Source organism: Dreissena polymorpha, chromosome 1 (assembly GCF_020536995.1).
Source record: "Dreissena polymorpha isolate Duluth1 chromosome 1, UMN_Dpol_1.0, whole genome shotgun sequence".
NCBI lineage: Eukaryota > Metazoa > Mollusca > Bivalvia > Myida > Dreissenidae > Dreissena > Dreissena polymorpha.
Genome location: NC_068355.1, coordinates 198,722,032 through 198,739,531, shown reverse-complemented (window position 1 = coordinate 198,739,531; position 17,500 = coordinate 198,722,032). Strand labels below are relative to the sequence as shown.

The following is a 17,500-nucleotide window of genomic DNA, read 5'->3' as shown; positions in this document are numbered from 1 at the left end:
TTCAATATAAATTAAAATACAAGTTAAGAAGAACATGTGTCGAAAAATGTCTTTTCAGTCGAATTCGCCAGCATGTAAATCATTCATGTACGATGTGAATCTAAATTAAGTTAGACGGTTCATTTTAAATTCCTGCAACGATTTCTATTCATACGACACACGAACACTTACTAAAATGACGAATGCTTCGGTTATTGTAGGAAAATATGTACGAAATATCTTCATCACAATCGGCTCGGGACGCTAATTTGTCTTTGCTGCATTAAATGAAATTCGTCTTCAATGTATAATTTGAATTGCCTATTTTGTGTTATTGTAACATATTTTATCAATATATTACAATTTAACACATATAAAAAAATCGTATACTCTCGCTTTAACGCGTTTATGAGCGTGAATTGTCACAGATAGGTATTATTCAGTCCATTTTATGCATATAACTAACTCACCTGTTGTATCATGTTAATACTGAAATAAACTTCCTCTTTCGATTTGACAAGATCCAAATTTCCAAAGTTTTTCATATAAATTAAAAGACATAGACAGAGCACCTCATTCGATGACTGTCAATATTTTGATAACGTTTTCTTTGAAGTTGCGCACCGTTTATACTTGCGTCCATATACACGAACATTTCATATTAAATTTATCTCAGGTGTAAAATTATTTCAATCAGAACTTCAATAGGCATTACATTAAATAAAAGTTCGACCTTAAGCGTAAAATCACGTCTACTTTCCATTACCGCTAGGCAATACAGCACTCGAATGTACGAGCTTATCTTTACTAAAGTGCGCTAGATAAACTTAATATTTGTCGAATTTTGTTTTGATAAAATGTTTATCGGTTTATTACAACATCCACTCTTAAAGGGATCTTTTCACGCTTTGGTAAATTGACAAAATTGAAAAAAGTTGTTTCAGATTCGCAAATTTTCGTTTTAGTTATGATATTTGTGAGAAAACAGTAATACTGAACATTTACCATGGTCTAATATAGCCATTATATGCATCTTTTGACGATTTTAAAACCTAAAAATTATAAAGCGTTGCTACGCGAAACGATTGAATAGTTTGGAGAGTTCTGTTTTTGTCGTTAAATTTTGTGAAACTACGAAGATTGCTTATATTAGGTATAAAATATGTCAAGTATGTATAATCGGCGGAATAGCTCAGTAGGCTAAAGCGTTTTTACTTCAGGACTCTGGCAGGACTCCAGGGGTCACTGGTTCGAAACCTGGTCCGGGCAATGTTCGTTTCCTTTTTTCAATTTTATTCTTGATTTTTTTACTGGAGCTTTTACGATCCAATGTTTACATTTATCGATATAAAGCATTTAATGAATAAGTTAAAAAATGCCAAAATCTGTGAAAAGGCCCCTTTAATGCACAGATCAAAGTATTTTACATTTGATCAAAACAAATTTAGGAAATCCAAAGCGTTAGATTATCCATTAATTTAGGTGTTTTGTGTACGCGTAGCAATTGCCACTATCGTTACACTATAGTTCTTACGCCCACAGAGACCTGTGACTAGCTCGAACAAACCCTGTATCGCCAAATGATAATGTTTGCAGTATCGTACGCCGTGTGACGTTCTTATTTCCCCTCTATCAACGCTTTTTTAAATTAAATTCAAACTAATATATTTACTTTAACATATGTTCTGTGTGTCATTTGCAATCTTTTTCATGTTCCAAATTTAACAGTAACGTCTCTTTGCGTCTGAATATATACTACAGTAAGTGGTGATATAATATCATATTCGTCTATATAAGTATTGGTCTATAAACAATTGTGAGTAACACATTTTGAATCATCATATCGGTAATAGTAAATTGTCCAAAATATTCCGGCTTCCTTTGTTCGAATAATGTTTATTCAGCGTGAATAAAACTCTGTTATCAATTAAAATAATTTTTACTCATCCCATAGTACGTGAAATTGTTGAATTATTGAACAATATGTGAAATAAAATAGAAACAAGAAACGTCTTTTTATAAACACAAATGGCGTTGAAAAAAGAAAGATCAGTTTTGTCCCACAAGAACAATGGCTCGTCGAACGCCCTAAGAACTAATCTGACCAAGAATTAATTTGAGATAATCTCACACATTAATATATGTGCCATATACTGCCAAATGTTCTCACTATAAGAAACCGAACTATTAGTAATTCATAAATGACAGATAAAACACGTCTAAATATTTCTTTTAAATGATGTTATATACGCACGATCAGTCGTGCACATATCGTATTTATTAAACGCGGATCAAACTAAAGAAATATAAAAAGTAAAATTATCTTGATTTAGTAACTGTGCACGTCAATTAATATTTTAATTGTGTATGCGTTTAAAGCAAATGACTTGTGATTATTCATTTTATCAATTTATTCAGTAAATTATATCCATATATCTTTAATGTTAAAAAGCTTTTCCATATTGTAATCAAATACACTTGGCAAAAGAAGTCACGTAATAACCCTTCTTTTTCTTTATCCCATTTAATCTTCAATCTGTTGCCTGGCTTGTCTAATATCTATTATAAATTAGCACATATATGAGATCATTAAATACCTTGAGGATTTTTCGTATTTCAGTTTAGTCTATATTTTGTCAATAAACATCATAAAACATAGGTTTCCAAAAGCACTCATTTTGTCGCATATAAGTTATAAAAGAACCCGTCGCAACGCAATCGGCTTCAATAAGAAATTCAATCCATTAGATTCTGTTATTTGTTTATATGTCACATTTGTTTCAATTTTTTAACGTATATAGAGATAATTCGAAGCCATATACTCATATGAACTGTAAAAGCCTTCAATGCTGGTATAAGCATGCTTTTCATCTTTCAACGCAATGCATAATTTGAGGTTTTTTTTGTCATTTCAGCAAACAATCTTAAAATATTTTAACGAGGTATTTTTTAATACAGCAAACAATTTCCAGAAACTCAATCTGGAGTGACATTTTTATTCTTAACCACTGTTTTTGAGTACAGAACATCAACTTTTAACATACATTGATTGAAACTGTGATCAAGACAAGACACTTTATTTCGTAATTTAAGTTCACCGGCCCAAAATACAATATATACAGCCATGTCATATTATACATGCATGAGCTGTGAATAGTTTTATGTTTGTGCTTTTTGCATTTAGAAAAATATGAATAATGCAATTTTATTCAGTTTAAGATCATTTTCCGTTATGTTCAGAATAATAAAATCGATTTCTTCTCTGTGTCCACTATACCAAGAAAAGATAGGTAAATGTTACGTTCTTCGTGAAATTAAGAAGAATGAAAAAATACATGAAATTCGTTTTCAATGACATAAGTGTTTTCTACATTGAGACAATGAGTACAATATCTAAGATCATGTTCTATACCAAGATGTCGTCCAGTTTCAATAAGAAACTTGTGGTTGGAACATCTTAATTTTGCAAATGCTGTTCTATAGTAGAGTGGTATTTTGAGCGAAATATATTTTTATGATTCAAGCAATGATTTATACATCCTATATGCTTCACATCTAGACGAGTCGAATAAACTCCTTGACCATTTTTGCGTTTGACATCAAATAAGGCGATCTTTCAACAGTTGTAATAAAATACATCAACATTACCAGCATCCTGATAAACCTAGATATAACCAAATCCATAATTAAATAACAGATTTAAACAAAAGTAGCCCAATTAGTCTTTCTGATTTCATCCTGGCGTTTTAGCATATTATCACAGTTTGTGGGGTATCTATGCAATGGCATGTGGAATAAGTTTACACCAGTATTTAACACATTTGAATGATAACATTCTACACATAATTCTAATCTACCAACCTCAACTAGAGCCATACAATTGTTGGTTGACTTATTTAGACCAATAAAATCTTTGCAAAATTGAGCCCGGATTTGTTCTATATTATCAGAAAAGACACGACCCCAAATTTTCGCACCCGTATGTAAGGATTTGCTTTACCATTGAATCAAAGAGTTAAATATAATATAGAATGTAAAATTTTCCAAAATAGCCTTGGTTACTTTTTATCGCAGTAATAGATTTGTTAGCTTGCATTGCCAACTTAGCTTTAGCCTTGGACCAACTTTATTTTGGAGTAAACAGTAATCCCACGTATTTGTACACTGATGTAACATTTGCACGAATTTCATTATAAAACCAGTTTTCATATGACCTGAATGGGCCTCCATTTCTGAATACAATTATTTCAGTTTTCTTTTCATTTACAGTCTTGCCGCTTCTTTGGAAAAAATAAAAAATACTAATCAATTGACGCTGTAGTTTATTTCGTATATTTTCAGTAATGAAAATTCATTGATGGCCCCGGTCAAGTAGGTAAAGGGATAACTTATTTATGAATCAATTTAAAATAATCGTGCTAGTTACGTCATCTTGGCTTGTACCGATGTTACACTTAAATCAGTGGTGACATTGTTACTTATGACACGCACGCGACTCCACAAATTTTATTACACAGAGACAAGGACATTATATAGTTTTGCTTTTATACATATTTTTTGCATTAGGCCAAACAGTTCATAGTGCAATATCCCATCATAGGCCTTTTGAAAATCAACGTATAAGACATAAAACCTTCCTCCTGATTTAGTCATATATTTTTGTACCATGCTTTGTAATACGATTATCTATCAATTGTAGAATAACCTTTCTGAAAACCTGATTGCGACTCATCTAATCTGCCAAATTCTTCGAAACAAGTAAACAGTCGTGAATTTAACATATTTCCAAATATTTTATACATCACATTTATGATTGAATGCCTTAAAGTTTGTAATTTGTCGGTTCAAGTTTAGAACCGCATTTGTGAAGGGAACAATAAAGCTTTCGCCCCATATGTAAGGAAATACTCCTGTATTAAGAATATGATTAAAAAGTGAGCAAAATACTGGACATAAAACATTAGCGGTGTTTAATAAAAAAAACTCTGCACCTATACCATCAAACCTCTGCGGCCTTCCAATTTTTTATTTATTAATACTTATCATTATTTATTCGTGTTATATGGCTATTTAGAACTAAATCATATTCAGGTAAAGCAGCCTCTTCAGAAGTTTTAATTAAGAGCATGTTTTCTCGAAATAATAAGTGATTAAAATAATTCAGCCAATCACTTTGTTTGATTTGTTGCTGATAACTATAATGTGCAGATTGTTTAAAAGTTTAACTTTTAATTGTTTGCCAAAATATATTTGGATTACTACGTGCTTGGAATAGCCTAATTTTCATATTAAGGTGGAAATTATCCTTCTTATTTGTAAACATTACTTTAAAATTTCTGTTTTCGTTTAAGTTAATTTGCAAATCCTCCCTGAATCTTGCGAAACGGAATTTTCTCAAAGAGCTGTACTTACAGTATTTCAAAATATCACAGTCATTACCAAGGTTTATTTTGCCGTTCATAAAAGTGACATCGTTTGGTTCTATTATGGACTTTCATGTGTCCTGCATAAAGTGAGACTATTGTTTGAAAAGCCTGGTTTATATCTACAGTAATTTCATGTAAAATGTCATCCTTGTACATGTTATACATATTAACAAAAGTCTCAACAAATGTATCCATACACGCACCGCCTTGGAACCGTAAACGCAAAGCATTTGGGATTTAAACCGGTTCGAGGGGTAACCGAACCTCACACTTACCCCAGAAGTCTTTGCTACACTTCTGTTTCTCCTTAGAAACAACAAACTCATGTTTGCCATGCCAGACGAGACGTTTATTTGCGGGACACTATGCACCCAAGTTCAACATTGAATACATACACAAGATAAGTATTGATGCAAAGCATCAAAGGGCGTCGGGAATTTCAGTGTAAAAGGCACTCAATGAAGTTACATGGAACGATTTTTTTCTACTGTAAATATTAATATATTGGCCGATTATTTTAAACAAAATAGAAAAAAATACTGGTATAACCATTATTTATAATTGTGTGTTATAAATAACCCCCAAAATAACCATTATTTATGATGTTGTGTTATAACCCCAAAATAACCATTATCTATGATTTTGTGTTGTAACCCCCAAATATTTCATAGTTCATTTTATTTACATTGGTTTCCTTTTTTTACTGGCATCCGTGTGCAGTTTTCATTAATAGAACAGAGCTGTGTACGTTTTAAAAAATCTGCTTCGTCTTGTAAGCGTAATTTCATATTTTTCTCAACGTCAAGGGGAGATGATTCTGAACTTATTCTTACGTTGCTCATTTACGATAGGGGTTGAGTACTGATTGATATGAAAACGCTGTAAAAGTTTGAAAAAAAGTTGGATGAAAACTGTAAATTGCATAAAGAAGCTGCATTTCACAATACTTTGAAATTCAGTAAAATATCATAATATATTTATTGCTCCGATACTTATCATTTTCAGAAAGATTCGAGTAATACTGATATAAAAACACTTAACAAGTTTGGAAAGATTCAGACGAAAGTTGTGAAATCTTTTTAAAAAGTGGACATTGTTTATTTTGTCAAATTTAATAGAAAAAACTCTGGACTTATTGTCCCGATGTTTCTCATTTTAAATGAGGTAAAATGCTCATTGATATGAAGACACTGTAAGTTTGGAAAGAATCTGATGAAAAATGTTGACATAATCACCTTACCAAGAAGTTTTTCACTTTTATTTTTACATTTAAAGATACATAATTCTGGACTTATGGTCCGATATTGCTCATATAGAGTTTTGGTTGGGTCCTCATTGATAAAAAAAACTTTGCAAGTTTGGGAACAATCGGATGAAAATTTTGGACTTCGAACAACAATTTCAAAATTTCTCAAATTCTAAGGAAGATAACTATGGACGTAATGGTCGGATAATGCTTAAGGGCCCATACCACCTGGATAGTAATACGTGTCGCGCTTCGCGCTCTATATGTGGTTCTTAAAAAAAACTCCGAGGAGTGCTTGACTCTAGGGACACGGGTTGCTGGGACACAGCTCCTCCTTGATAAGCGGCTGCTTCCTTTATCGCAACTCATTTTTACAATAAATAATACGTGTCGCGCTTCGTGCTCTATATGTGGTAGGTATAGTACTTAGGGCCTATGATAGACAACAAACAAACATGGATAATTGATGTGTTGTTTGCATTTATTTGTTAATATAAAAACACGTGTATTTTTTATAAGATATTTAAGTGATGTAAGAAATTTTAATTAACGTTGTCACCACGCGGCATCCATTAATTTTAATAAAAATGTCAAGTTGTAGTAAAATGGATTTTAAAATGTCTACATTATAAAAAAAATAAAATAAAAAAATAAAAAAATAAAATAAAAAAAATATAAAATAAAGCTTTATTATATTTATTAACCTGACTGAAAAAAAGTCAGCCGCCGAACCGTTCATGCCGGAACCCGGGATTGAACCGGGGGCCTTTAGATGAGTGTTGCGTAAACAACTTCAGTCTAACGCTCTCCCAACTGAATTATTCCGGCTGTCATCATTTATGTACTGCTATTTGGTGAAGTTGTGTATAACGATCGTCATTATATGTCTATTAATAAACTAATACATTGTACGTTTTCGTACCTCTACGCCTTCCATTAAACTTGCTTGCGCGATAGGTCGTCAAATATCGTACTACATTGATTCAGCACTAAATAAGCAAATTAGAAAAACCACAAAATAAATATATTTTGATTATGTTTTGTTTATATACAAAACCAGAAAGTTTCGTGTGTTTGCCCAGGCCCTGTGATCTTTCCCCTGTGATCAGTTGTGGATAAGTTATTAATAAAACCATTAGCTTTGTATTATTGGCAATAAATGTTGTAATAAATGTAATACGCACAAATGCAGTACTTATTTACACTAATTTACACAAAAATCACCACTATGCAAGATATTCTTAAAACAAAAATATATACATTGATCCGTAAAATAACTTCTCCTCCCATAAGCGAAAAAAATGCATTACATACTAGTCGCCGCTCTCCAGAGCGACGCCAGTGACAAGATTTATGACTACAAAATGTGAACCGACCGGCCAGGAAAAACCAGAGACGGTTAACGCTGGAAACCTGTGCTCGTTTGCCAATTGTCGGAACACAATACGAATGTCGAGCCTCATTCATGTGTCTGGTTTCATATAAAAATCAAAACATATACAATCACAACAACAACAACAACAACAACAAAAATTCTTAGCACATAGAATTTAAATAAAACCTGTCCGCACTGACTGAAGACGCCTGGTAGAATGAACTCTACACAACATAATCATACGTTTGAGATCCTCGTGCAAGACTGACCAATCATTTTATTACTGTAAAACAGTCTCGTTTCGCGTAAGACATATATTTTACGCTATACTATCGAAACGCGTGAAATAAAAACCAATCACTAGCCAGACACGTGTTTAAAACCGGTTTAAACACCGAATGTTTTGTATTGGCCGTTCCAATGCGCTGATCCCAGTTGTTATCATGTTATCTTTAAAGTTGGTGTTCCGTTATAAACGTAGTGGAAAAGAATACAAATTTATATCCTGGATAAACGGTGCTTAATTCGTATGCGTTAACTGTCGTGCACAATTAGCCTGCACATGCATTAACCGCGTTTTCCCAGAGCGCGGTGAAAATAAATAAGCATCCTTGAAAGTCATGAATTTGTATAAAATATATAAAAACGAAGAGACGCGAAAGAAATAACGCTGTGCCGAATAGGATAAGTGGTTTCGGTAAATGTTGGTACTAAACCTTGAAGAGAAAGTTCAAGATGGGAATTTAATAATTTATTAAACATGACGAAAAAATATCATGGCACTTAGGCAATGTTTCACACTCATTCTAACAAATAACTAATAATTGTTGACGTAAAGCTGTAACAACATTAAAACTATAATTGTATAGCTGCATGGCAAAGTTACACTTCATTTAGTGTAAAACTAATTTAACATGGGATTTTATGACGAACTTAAACGTATGGTTTCAAAAAAGCTCAGCAATTATTAATAGTTTTTCTGTTCGTCCATTGACATTATAATATTGTAATAATACTCATATTATTTATTACACAATATAATAAATCACATCGATGTGTTGGCACACGACAAACTAAGCCGCTTTCGGTCCGACTGCCGCTATTTGCTAGTCCAAACTGGACATTTGGAAACGCTGCGACTCCCGGCTGAACGCCATCTGGCGGCCGATACCCCCGGAGAGAGCGGACGTGCGAGAGAACAGACTACCGCGCCCAGCTCGCTCCGACAGGAAGTCGCGGTCAAACTCTGAAGGACAAATAAGAGAAATATTTCACATGCAATAAATATATTTCCCCATGTGTACAGCTGAGAGACCAAACATTCCCATAAAATAGTTTAGTGTTAATATACATAATGATTTAATATATATTTGTTTAAATAGGCTCATGTCTATTTTTCCCTAGTCGTCTAAGTGTTTTCCAGTCGTGCAAGTGTTTACCAGTCTCGAAATATATTTCCAGTGATTTCCCAGTCGTTCCTTTTTATGTTCTAGTAGTGTCTGTGTTTCACAGTCGTACTTTTTTATGTTCTAGAAGTATCTGTGTTTCCCAGTCGTACCTGTGTATGTTCTAGCAGTGTCTGTGTTTCCCAATCGTACCTGTTTATGTTCTAGTAGTGTCTGTGTTTCACAGCCGTACCTTTTATGTTCTAGTAGTGTCTGTGTTTCCCAGTCGTACCTGTGTATGTTCTAGTAGTGTCTGTGCTTACCAGTCGTACCTTTTTATGTTATAGTAGTGTCTGTGTTTCCCAGTCGTACCTTTTTATGTCCTAGTAGTGTCTATGTTTCCCAGTCGTACCTTTTTATGTTCTAGTAGTGTCTGTGTTTCCCAGTCGTTCCTTTTTTATGTTATAGTAGTGTCTGTGTTTCCCAGTCTTACCTTTTTATGTTTTAGTAGTGTCTGTGTTTCCCAGTCGCACCTGTTTATGTTATAGTAGTGTCTGTGTTTCATTGTCGTACCTTGTATATGTTCTAGCAGTGTCTGTGTTTCCCAGTCGTACTTTTTCATATTCTAGTTGTGTCTGTGTTTACCATTCGTACCTTTTTATGTTCTAGAAGTGTCTGTGTTTTCCAGTCGTACCTGTGTATGTTCTAGTAGTGTCTATGTTTCCCAGTCGTACATGTTTATGTTCCAGAAGTGTCTGTGTTTCCCAGTCGTACCCTTTTATGTTCAAGTAGTGTCTGTGTTTACAAGTCGTACCTGTTTATGTTATAGTCGTGTCTGTGTTTCCCAGTCGTACCTTTTTATGTTCTAGTTGTGTCTGTGTTTCCCAGTCGTACCTGTTTATGTTATAGCAGTGTCTGTGTTTCCCAGTCGTACTTTTTATGTTCTAGTAGTGTCTGTGTTTACCAGTCGTACCTTTTAATGTTCTAGTAGTGTCTATGTTTACCAGTCGTACATTTTTATGTTCTAGTAGTGTCTGTGTTTCCCAGTCGTACCTTGTATGTTCAAGTAGTGTCTGTGTTTCTCAGTCGTACTATTTTATGATCTAGTAGTGTCTGTGTTTACCAGTCGTATCTTTTCATGTTCTAATAGTGTCTGTAGCTTTTTCCCATTCTTGGCATTTTTTAACACTCGTAATCTCCATTTTCCAGACGTAGAAGTTGATCATTTATACATTGTATTTCTCAGTCGTTAAAGTGTTTTCCTGTCGTACATTATATTTTCAATTCAAAGCCGTTAATTTCTGTTCGCTAGTCGTATGAGTGTTTACCAGCCGTATACTTTATTTGTAAATTGTGTTACCTTTCTATTTCACGGTTGTACCAGTGTTTACCAATCATACCTTCGATTTCCTAGTCCCAGTGTTAACCATTTCTATTTTCTAATTCCCTGTCATGTCAGTGGTAACCAGTCGTACCTTTTATTTTCCAATCATGCCTGTGTTTATCAGTCGTGCCTTTTATTTTCCAATCATGCCTATGTTTACCTGAAGTTTCCTTTTTATCCCAGTCGTGCTTCTGGTTACCAGCCGTACTTTATACTTCTTAGTAATGCAACTGTTTACAATCCGTGCGTTATTTTGCCCGGTCTTTTGTTCAGTGTTTACCAGCCTAACCTTCTTTTTACTTATCGTGTATGTTCTTACCAATAATACCTTCTTTTTCTTTCGTGTCATCGTCTGCTAATCGTACCTTTTCTTTTCAAGTCGTGAAAGTGTTTAACAAGCATACCTTATTTTACCCAGTTGCTTTAGTATTTACCAGACGAACCTCCTTTCATAGTCATATCGTGCTTTTTATTTAACATTCTTTCATTCTATTTAACGGTCGTATACGTGTTTACAAGCCGTACGCTTAAATTTCCAGTCTGTTCAGTCTTTACCAGTCTACGTTTTCTAGACCAGACGTTTTAGTGTTTGCTATTCGCACCTTTTATTGCCAATGACCCAGTGCTTTCCAGTCGTACAAGTGTTTACCTGTCGAACCTTCTTTATCCCAGTCGTGCTTATGTTTTACCAGCTGTTTATTCGTTTTCCCAATAGCACAGTGTTTTCACATCGAAAATTTTTTTTACCCAGTCATTCACGTTTTCACATGTCGTATAGTATACTTCCCAGTCTAGCTAGTGTTTACCAGTCGTAACCTTCGTTTCCCAATCGTACCTTCTATTTCCCAGTCGTGTCAGTTATTACATGTTGTACTTGTTATACCCTGTCGTGCCAGTGTGTATCATTCCTAATCTTCTTTTTCCAGTCGTACGTTCTATTTAGCCGTACCAGTGTTAACCAGTAGTAGCCTTCTTTTCCCAGTCGTACCGGTATTTACCAGTCGTAAGCTTCATTTCCTAGTCGTACCTTCTATTTCCCAGTCGTGCAAGTGTTTACAAGTTGAACTTTTTATACTCAGTCGTGTCAGTTTTTGCAAGTTGTACCTTCTATTTCGCAGTCATGCCACTATTCCCCAGTCGTACCTTCTATTTCCCAGTCGTGCCAGTGTTTGCTTCCGGCGTCTTCCTCCCCTTCCTCTTCGTCACTGAACACTTCGTACCAGGGCCGCTGTCGCTTCAGCTCCTCAATCGAGTCGTTACAACGCTGGAACTGCGACATGAGAACCTTGTCCTGTGTGCGCAACACGCCCTAAAACAAGGCCATATACATTTTAGTACAAAAAGAAGATCTATAGAATGACGACCAAATAAATGCTAAATACATATAGTATAATAAGACGATCTATTGAAAGACGACCTTAAATACGCTTTATACATTAAGTATAATAAGACAATTTATTGAAAGACGACCTAATAAACGCTTTTTATATATAGTATAATAAGACAATTTATTGAAAGACGACCTAATAAACGCTTTTTATATATAGTATAATAAGACAATTTATTGAAAGACGACCTAATAAATGCTTTATACATATAGTTTAATAAGACGATATATTGAAAGACGACCTTAAATACGCTTTAAACATTTAGTATAAAGAGACAATTAATTGAAAGACGACCTAATAAACGCTTTTTACATATAGTATAATAAGACATTCTATTGAAAGACGACATAAACGACGATGTATACATATAGTATAATAAGACGATTTATTGAAAGACGACCTCAACAGCGCCACAGGAGGGAATCCCGTATTTTTATTTTTTTATATATACTATAGTAGAAACAAGGAGTGCAACTTCATTTGCCGAAAAACTACACCATCTTTACTGTAAACCATGTAACTCGAACAATTTTTAGCAAATCAACTACACACCGGTTGTTTTCGAAAGCTTATACAATAATTTATCAGAACAAATTAACATCAGTACCAGTGATCCAGCAGTATTTCGATACAAATGTAGATTAAGTGAAAACACGTTTGATATCGGATAATGTCGGTTCAATCGTGAGATTGAATACAGGTCAGCGCGATTTATTTTATTCTTTACAATTATGCATGGCAAACACACAATCCCACATATGTTTGGATTCGTTCGATGCTTATAAATTTAACTTTTTTATGATATGTTTATGTTTAAAAAAAAAACACGTCAAAATTAGTGTCACACAAAACCAAGAGAGCCTAGTTTAATCTGGTGTTTTTCTTGAAAAATTTCACACGAAGTGCGTCATAAATTGCGTAATCCGTTGAATGAACTTAAAATACTATTTTAGTGAACAGAGTATGATTGCTATGTTTTATAAAAAAAAAGAACATACGACAGAGCTTGTCCGGACGTCTATTTAATCGGCCAATCAACGTTTAACGACCAAAGGCTCGCGGGTGCAAGAAATGTGAACACAAACAATTTCCATGCTGTTATTACATATAACTTTAGTGTATAGTTCGATACAACCTTGAAGAAATAGTTCTTATATCATTATTTGTATAAAATATCAGGTATGCGTATTGTGTGTTAATACACATACCTGAAAATATTCAGCATTTTTATGAACAAATTGCTATTCCTGACATCTTTTTTACCGTTAAAGTAGCATTTTCTTTGCATTGACAAAATAAATGGGATGACGAAGGAAGATGATACACGTGGTTCTGTAAAAACTGAAATACATGGCTAATTATGTACATCTGTTATAAAGCACAACTCGTATAGCATGCTTCCAATTGTATCAGATTCGAGCGGATGTGAGGAATGAAAGGCTGTGTTTTCTTTCATCCCGAGTCAGGTGTTGTCATTAATATACTTGATGTACGAGAATGCAATCGCCTGGAAATGTAGGCCTTTTGGCTCCAGGAGCTCACACCTCCGTACGTGCGCTGTCTGCACAAAGATAAGCGCATAGGCGGTGTGAGACGAGAACCGATGTGACATATGCCCATCCAGGCGCAAACCGATAAAACGACTTCAATTTGTTTACCTTACAGAATAATCTGACGTACTCTTCAGGTAAGATCAGCTTTCAAATCACGATGATGATGATGATGATGATGATGATGATGATGATGATGATGATGATGATGATGATGATGATGATGATGATGATGATGATGATTCAAATGTGGGTTTTATTATTGAACGACGTAGTAGGCGCGGAAGGACTTCATAAATTACGAAACACACATACTGCCTATCGCCGCCCATGTAAAGCGGCCCGCCACAGGACAATGTAACTTATGGTGCAGTCATCCCGTGCTGACGACATACATTACATCTCGCGGTGGTTACCTGTGTTTCCAGGATGTACATGCTTTGCACGTGTATAAACTACAAGCGCCTCAACGTGCATATTAGACAGGTTTGACGGTAAACAGAATTCCAAGGAATAACCAGACGATATTACATAATCGTACAAGTGTTTGTTAATACACAACACGCACATACAAATGCGCACATGTTAGAAAATACTAAATACTATGTTTTCGTGATAGGCATTATAACAGGGCATCTTCTTTCAAACAATATATTTTATTTCCATATATATCTTAAGTCTTTCAATTATATTGCATAGTGCTGGTGGTGGTGGTGGTGGTGGTGGTAGTAGTAGTAGTAGTAGTAGTAGTAGTAGTAGTAGTAGTAGTAGTAGTAGTAGTAGTAGTAGTAGTAGTAGTAGTAGTAGTAGTAGTAGTAGTAGTAGTAGTAGTAGTAGTAGTAGTAGTAGTAGTAGTAGTAGTAGTAGAAGTAGTAGTAGTAGTAGTAGAGTAGTAGTAGTAGTAGTAGTAGTAGTAGTAGTAGTAGTAGTAGTAGTAGTAGTAGTAGTAGTAGTAGTAGTAGTAGTAGTAGTTGTAGAAGTTGTTGTTTTTTGTTTTGTTTTTTGTTGTAGAAGGAGGTGGAAGATGATGAGGAGCAGAAGCTGCAACAGCATTTGCAATTAGCAGCAGTAGTAGTAGTAATATAAGTAGAAGGCAAAATACATCTCATCTCAGTTTTATTAATTGACTCAATTTATTGACATTATTAATAGACTTTCGATTTATTTGTAAAGAATGTAGAGGTTTATTGTTGATTTATGATGTATCAATTGGCGTCATTTGAATGTACAATTCATATGCTTTATTTGTAGATGGTTTAACGTATATTATTTTAGGTTTTTACATCTTTCATATGGAGATAATCCCACAGTTAAAAATACTATTTAGGCTTCATCGGTGGATAATTACTTAATTGTAAAGAACAACAGCAACACATAATATCTTCCGTTTTGGTAGATCCTGTTCAATACGAGGCATTTGGCGCGTTGGTATTATAGCACGTCATTATACCATTGACTCCACTTATTTCTCAGCAAAACTAAGCGACAAAAAATAACTTACGGTGATGGTAAACAAGTTAATTTAATTAAGTGCATGTTGCTATTTTCTACATACCAGCTCGGATCGTATCCATGACAACGCCTTGTCTATGCGCTCCTTTCGCTCCAAATCCTTTCGGGTGTCTCCCCCACCCCCGGGCTGCCCCCGGACCCTGAAGCGCCCGTCCGGCCCCTGCGTAACATCCGGTAAACTCAGAGTTCGGTCAAAATCAACTATATCATCCGTGCTTACATCGGACGGCAGCGACTGCATGGATTCGCTTTCTGTCATCCGGTCATTCACACGGAACTGGCCGGTAGTTTCGTTATACTTCTGATTTCGCGCAAAGTTAGACCTACCACTACTATCACTAGTAATTTTGTCTGCGATTCTGAAATCATCCCGTCTGCTGCACATCGATTGGCGACCGTCCGATCCTTTGAAAATCGATTTCTCCTGCCTCTGCGCATTGTCGTATGTTGCTGTCGGGACGATCGTGTTAGAAAACTGATATCCATTTCCGCCTCGCTGACGATGGGAAGCATTTAACCTATTGTCACAATATTCCTGGGATTCGCTCGTTTTATATTTTGAGAATCGTTTCCCGCTATCGCTGACTGTATCTGAGATGTCTCTATGCCTCAGTGTGCTGTTGTCGATACGGGAGCTATTTCTGGAGACCGGAAATCCGGAATCCGAAGCAGACGAATCAAAGTGAGAATGAAATGTGTTACTGTTATCCGCTAAGTCTTGAAAAGCACTTAAATCATCGCGCGTAGCGTACGGGTTAACACGTGCATTTCTTCCGTTGGTGATTTCCCGGATGTTACGCTCTGTTTCGCGATTAGTTCGATTTTTACGCCGTTTAAGTCCCATGCCGAAACCGTCGTCGTCGCCGTCGTCAAAAAATCGGTCAACAATATCCATGACTTCCTTTTTGAAAGACTTGGTTTCTCGACAGTCAAAGTCCACTTCCTGAAACGAACCTCTTGATTTCACGTCATTTAGGTGCATGTCGTCATGGCCGCGGAGCGTAGATCTTACGCTTCGGCGGGCCTCGACTAGATCTTGCTGAGTAAGCTCACCGGCGCCTTGCAACGTCACACGTCTGTTTCGGGATTGTCCGACGTCGGGTGCTGTCCACGACCGTGTGTAGGAATTGTCCTCTCGTCGAACAGGGCTGTTATAATCATTACAGTCAGCGCTTAACGTCGAATCAGAGGAATAGCTGTTCAGTCTCCTCGTTAAAACTCCACTTTGATCGTTAAAATTATCCTTTCTTTCCGGTCGTTTTGTATCTTTGTCATAATTATCTCTTGCTTCCTGTTTTTGTCTTTGACGCTCATTAAATGCACCGGCAGACGAAGCAATGGACGACGCGCTGCTGTCCTGACGGGAAAACACGGACGCCAAACTTCCGCTGCGAGAGAGGTTGCTCAACGTTTCTTCATAGGTCGGAGGCTGGATATTTTCGCGACTTAATCCGGACACGTTCGTGTGTACCGACGAATCATCACTAGAGTCCGACAGCTGGCGTCCGAACCGATCTGTTTCCGGAACACCGCGAACGGAATTTGAATGTGACGTCACTGACCGGGTCGACTTAACCTTACTTTCACTGGAATTTTCCGACGACATAGTGCGGTGCAATTTTACTCCGTCCTTAATTTCCGTCGACTCACACTGGCCGGAAAACGAACTCGAAACTGATTTCGTATCTTCCGATTCTTCGAATGACTTTTTGCCAGAGTCAGAAATTGAAGTTCCAATCCGCTTCTTTGATGATTCAGTGACAGAGGTATTGCTAGATTTGTTCACTGTTTCCACACTACTGCCACCTTTTCCCGCCAGCTTCTTAACTGTCTTCTGCTGCGTATTACAAGATTCATTCTCACTTGTTATCTGCGACTCATCGCTTGATTTGATAACGCTGCCATCTGCGAGCGTTTTTGTTTCCACATTCTCCGAATGTTTGGTATTCTGATCTATGTTCTGCGAGGCAATTAACGTCCCGGAAATTGGATCGTTGTCAGAACCAAACCTTTCTTCTCGCATTGTTTTGGACGTAAGACTTTTCTCGTGTATGTTTTTATTTTCGCTTGTTGATGTCCCGTCATCGGACGTCTCGATGTTGTTGATTTCTTGATTTCGCGCAAGCTGTTGATCGAGTCTAATTTCACCGGAAGCAGCCAGTCCGTTGGCCGAGGTTTCCTGTTTCTTGGATTCCTTGTACAAGCCCTGCTCCACGGACAGGGCGTGGCGCGTCGCCGCTGTGGTTACCCCAGCG

At 36.0% G+C, this 17,500-nt stretch overlaps 2 protein-coding genes across 2 annotated transcripts in view; both read right to left on the bottom strand.

Annotated features, from left to right (window-relative positions):
- Nucleotides 1–866, bottom strand: part of LOC127864541 (heat shock 70 kDa protein 12A-like) — a 14,062-nt gene extending 13,196 nt beyond the window's left edge. The window contains exon 1 of the mRNA XM_052404212.1: nucleotides 450–866. The gene's annotated coding sequence lies outside the window, so the exon portion shown is untranslated. The remainder of the gene's footprint in view (nucleotides 1–449) is intronic.
- A 7,898-nt stretch (nucleotides 867–8,764) lies between these two features.
- LOC127864539 (uncharacterized) overlaps nucleotides 8,765–17,500 on the bottom strand; it is a 14,860-nt gene continuing 6,124 nt past the window's right edge. The window contains exons 2-4 of the mRNA XM_052404211.1: nucleotides 15,289–17,500; nucleotides 11,939–12,104; nucleotides 8,765–9,272 (exon numbers count right to left, since the gene is read on the bottom strand). The exon at nucleotides 15,289–17,500 is cut by the window's right edge and continues 1,086 nt beyond it. Of these exons, the coding sequence (XP_052260171.1) occupies nucleotides 9,133–9,272; nucleotides 11,939–12,104; nucleotides 15,289–17,500 (2,518 nt within the window). The 3' untranslated portion in view covers nucleotides 8,765–9,132. The remainder of the gene's footprint in view (nucleotides 9,273–11,938; nucleotides 12,105–15,288) is intronic.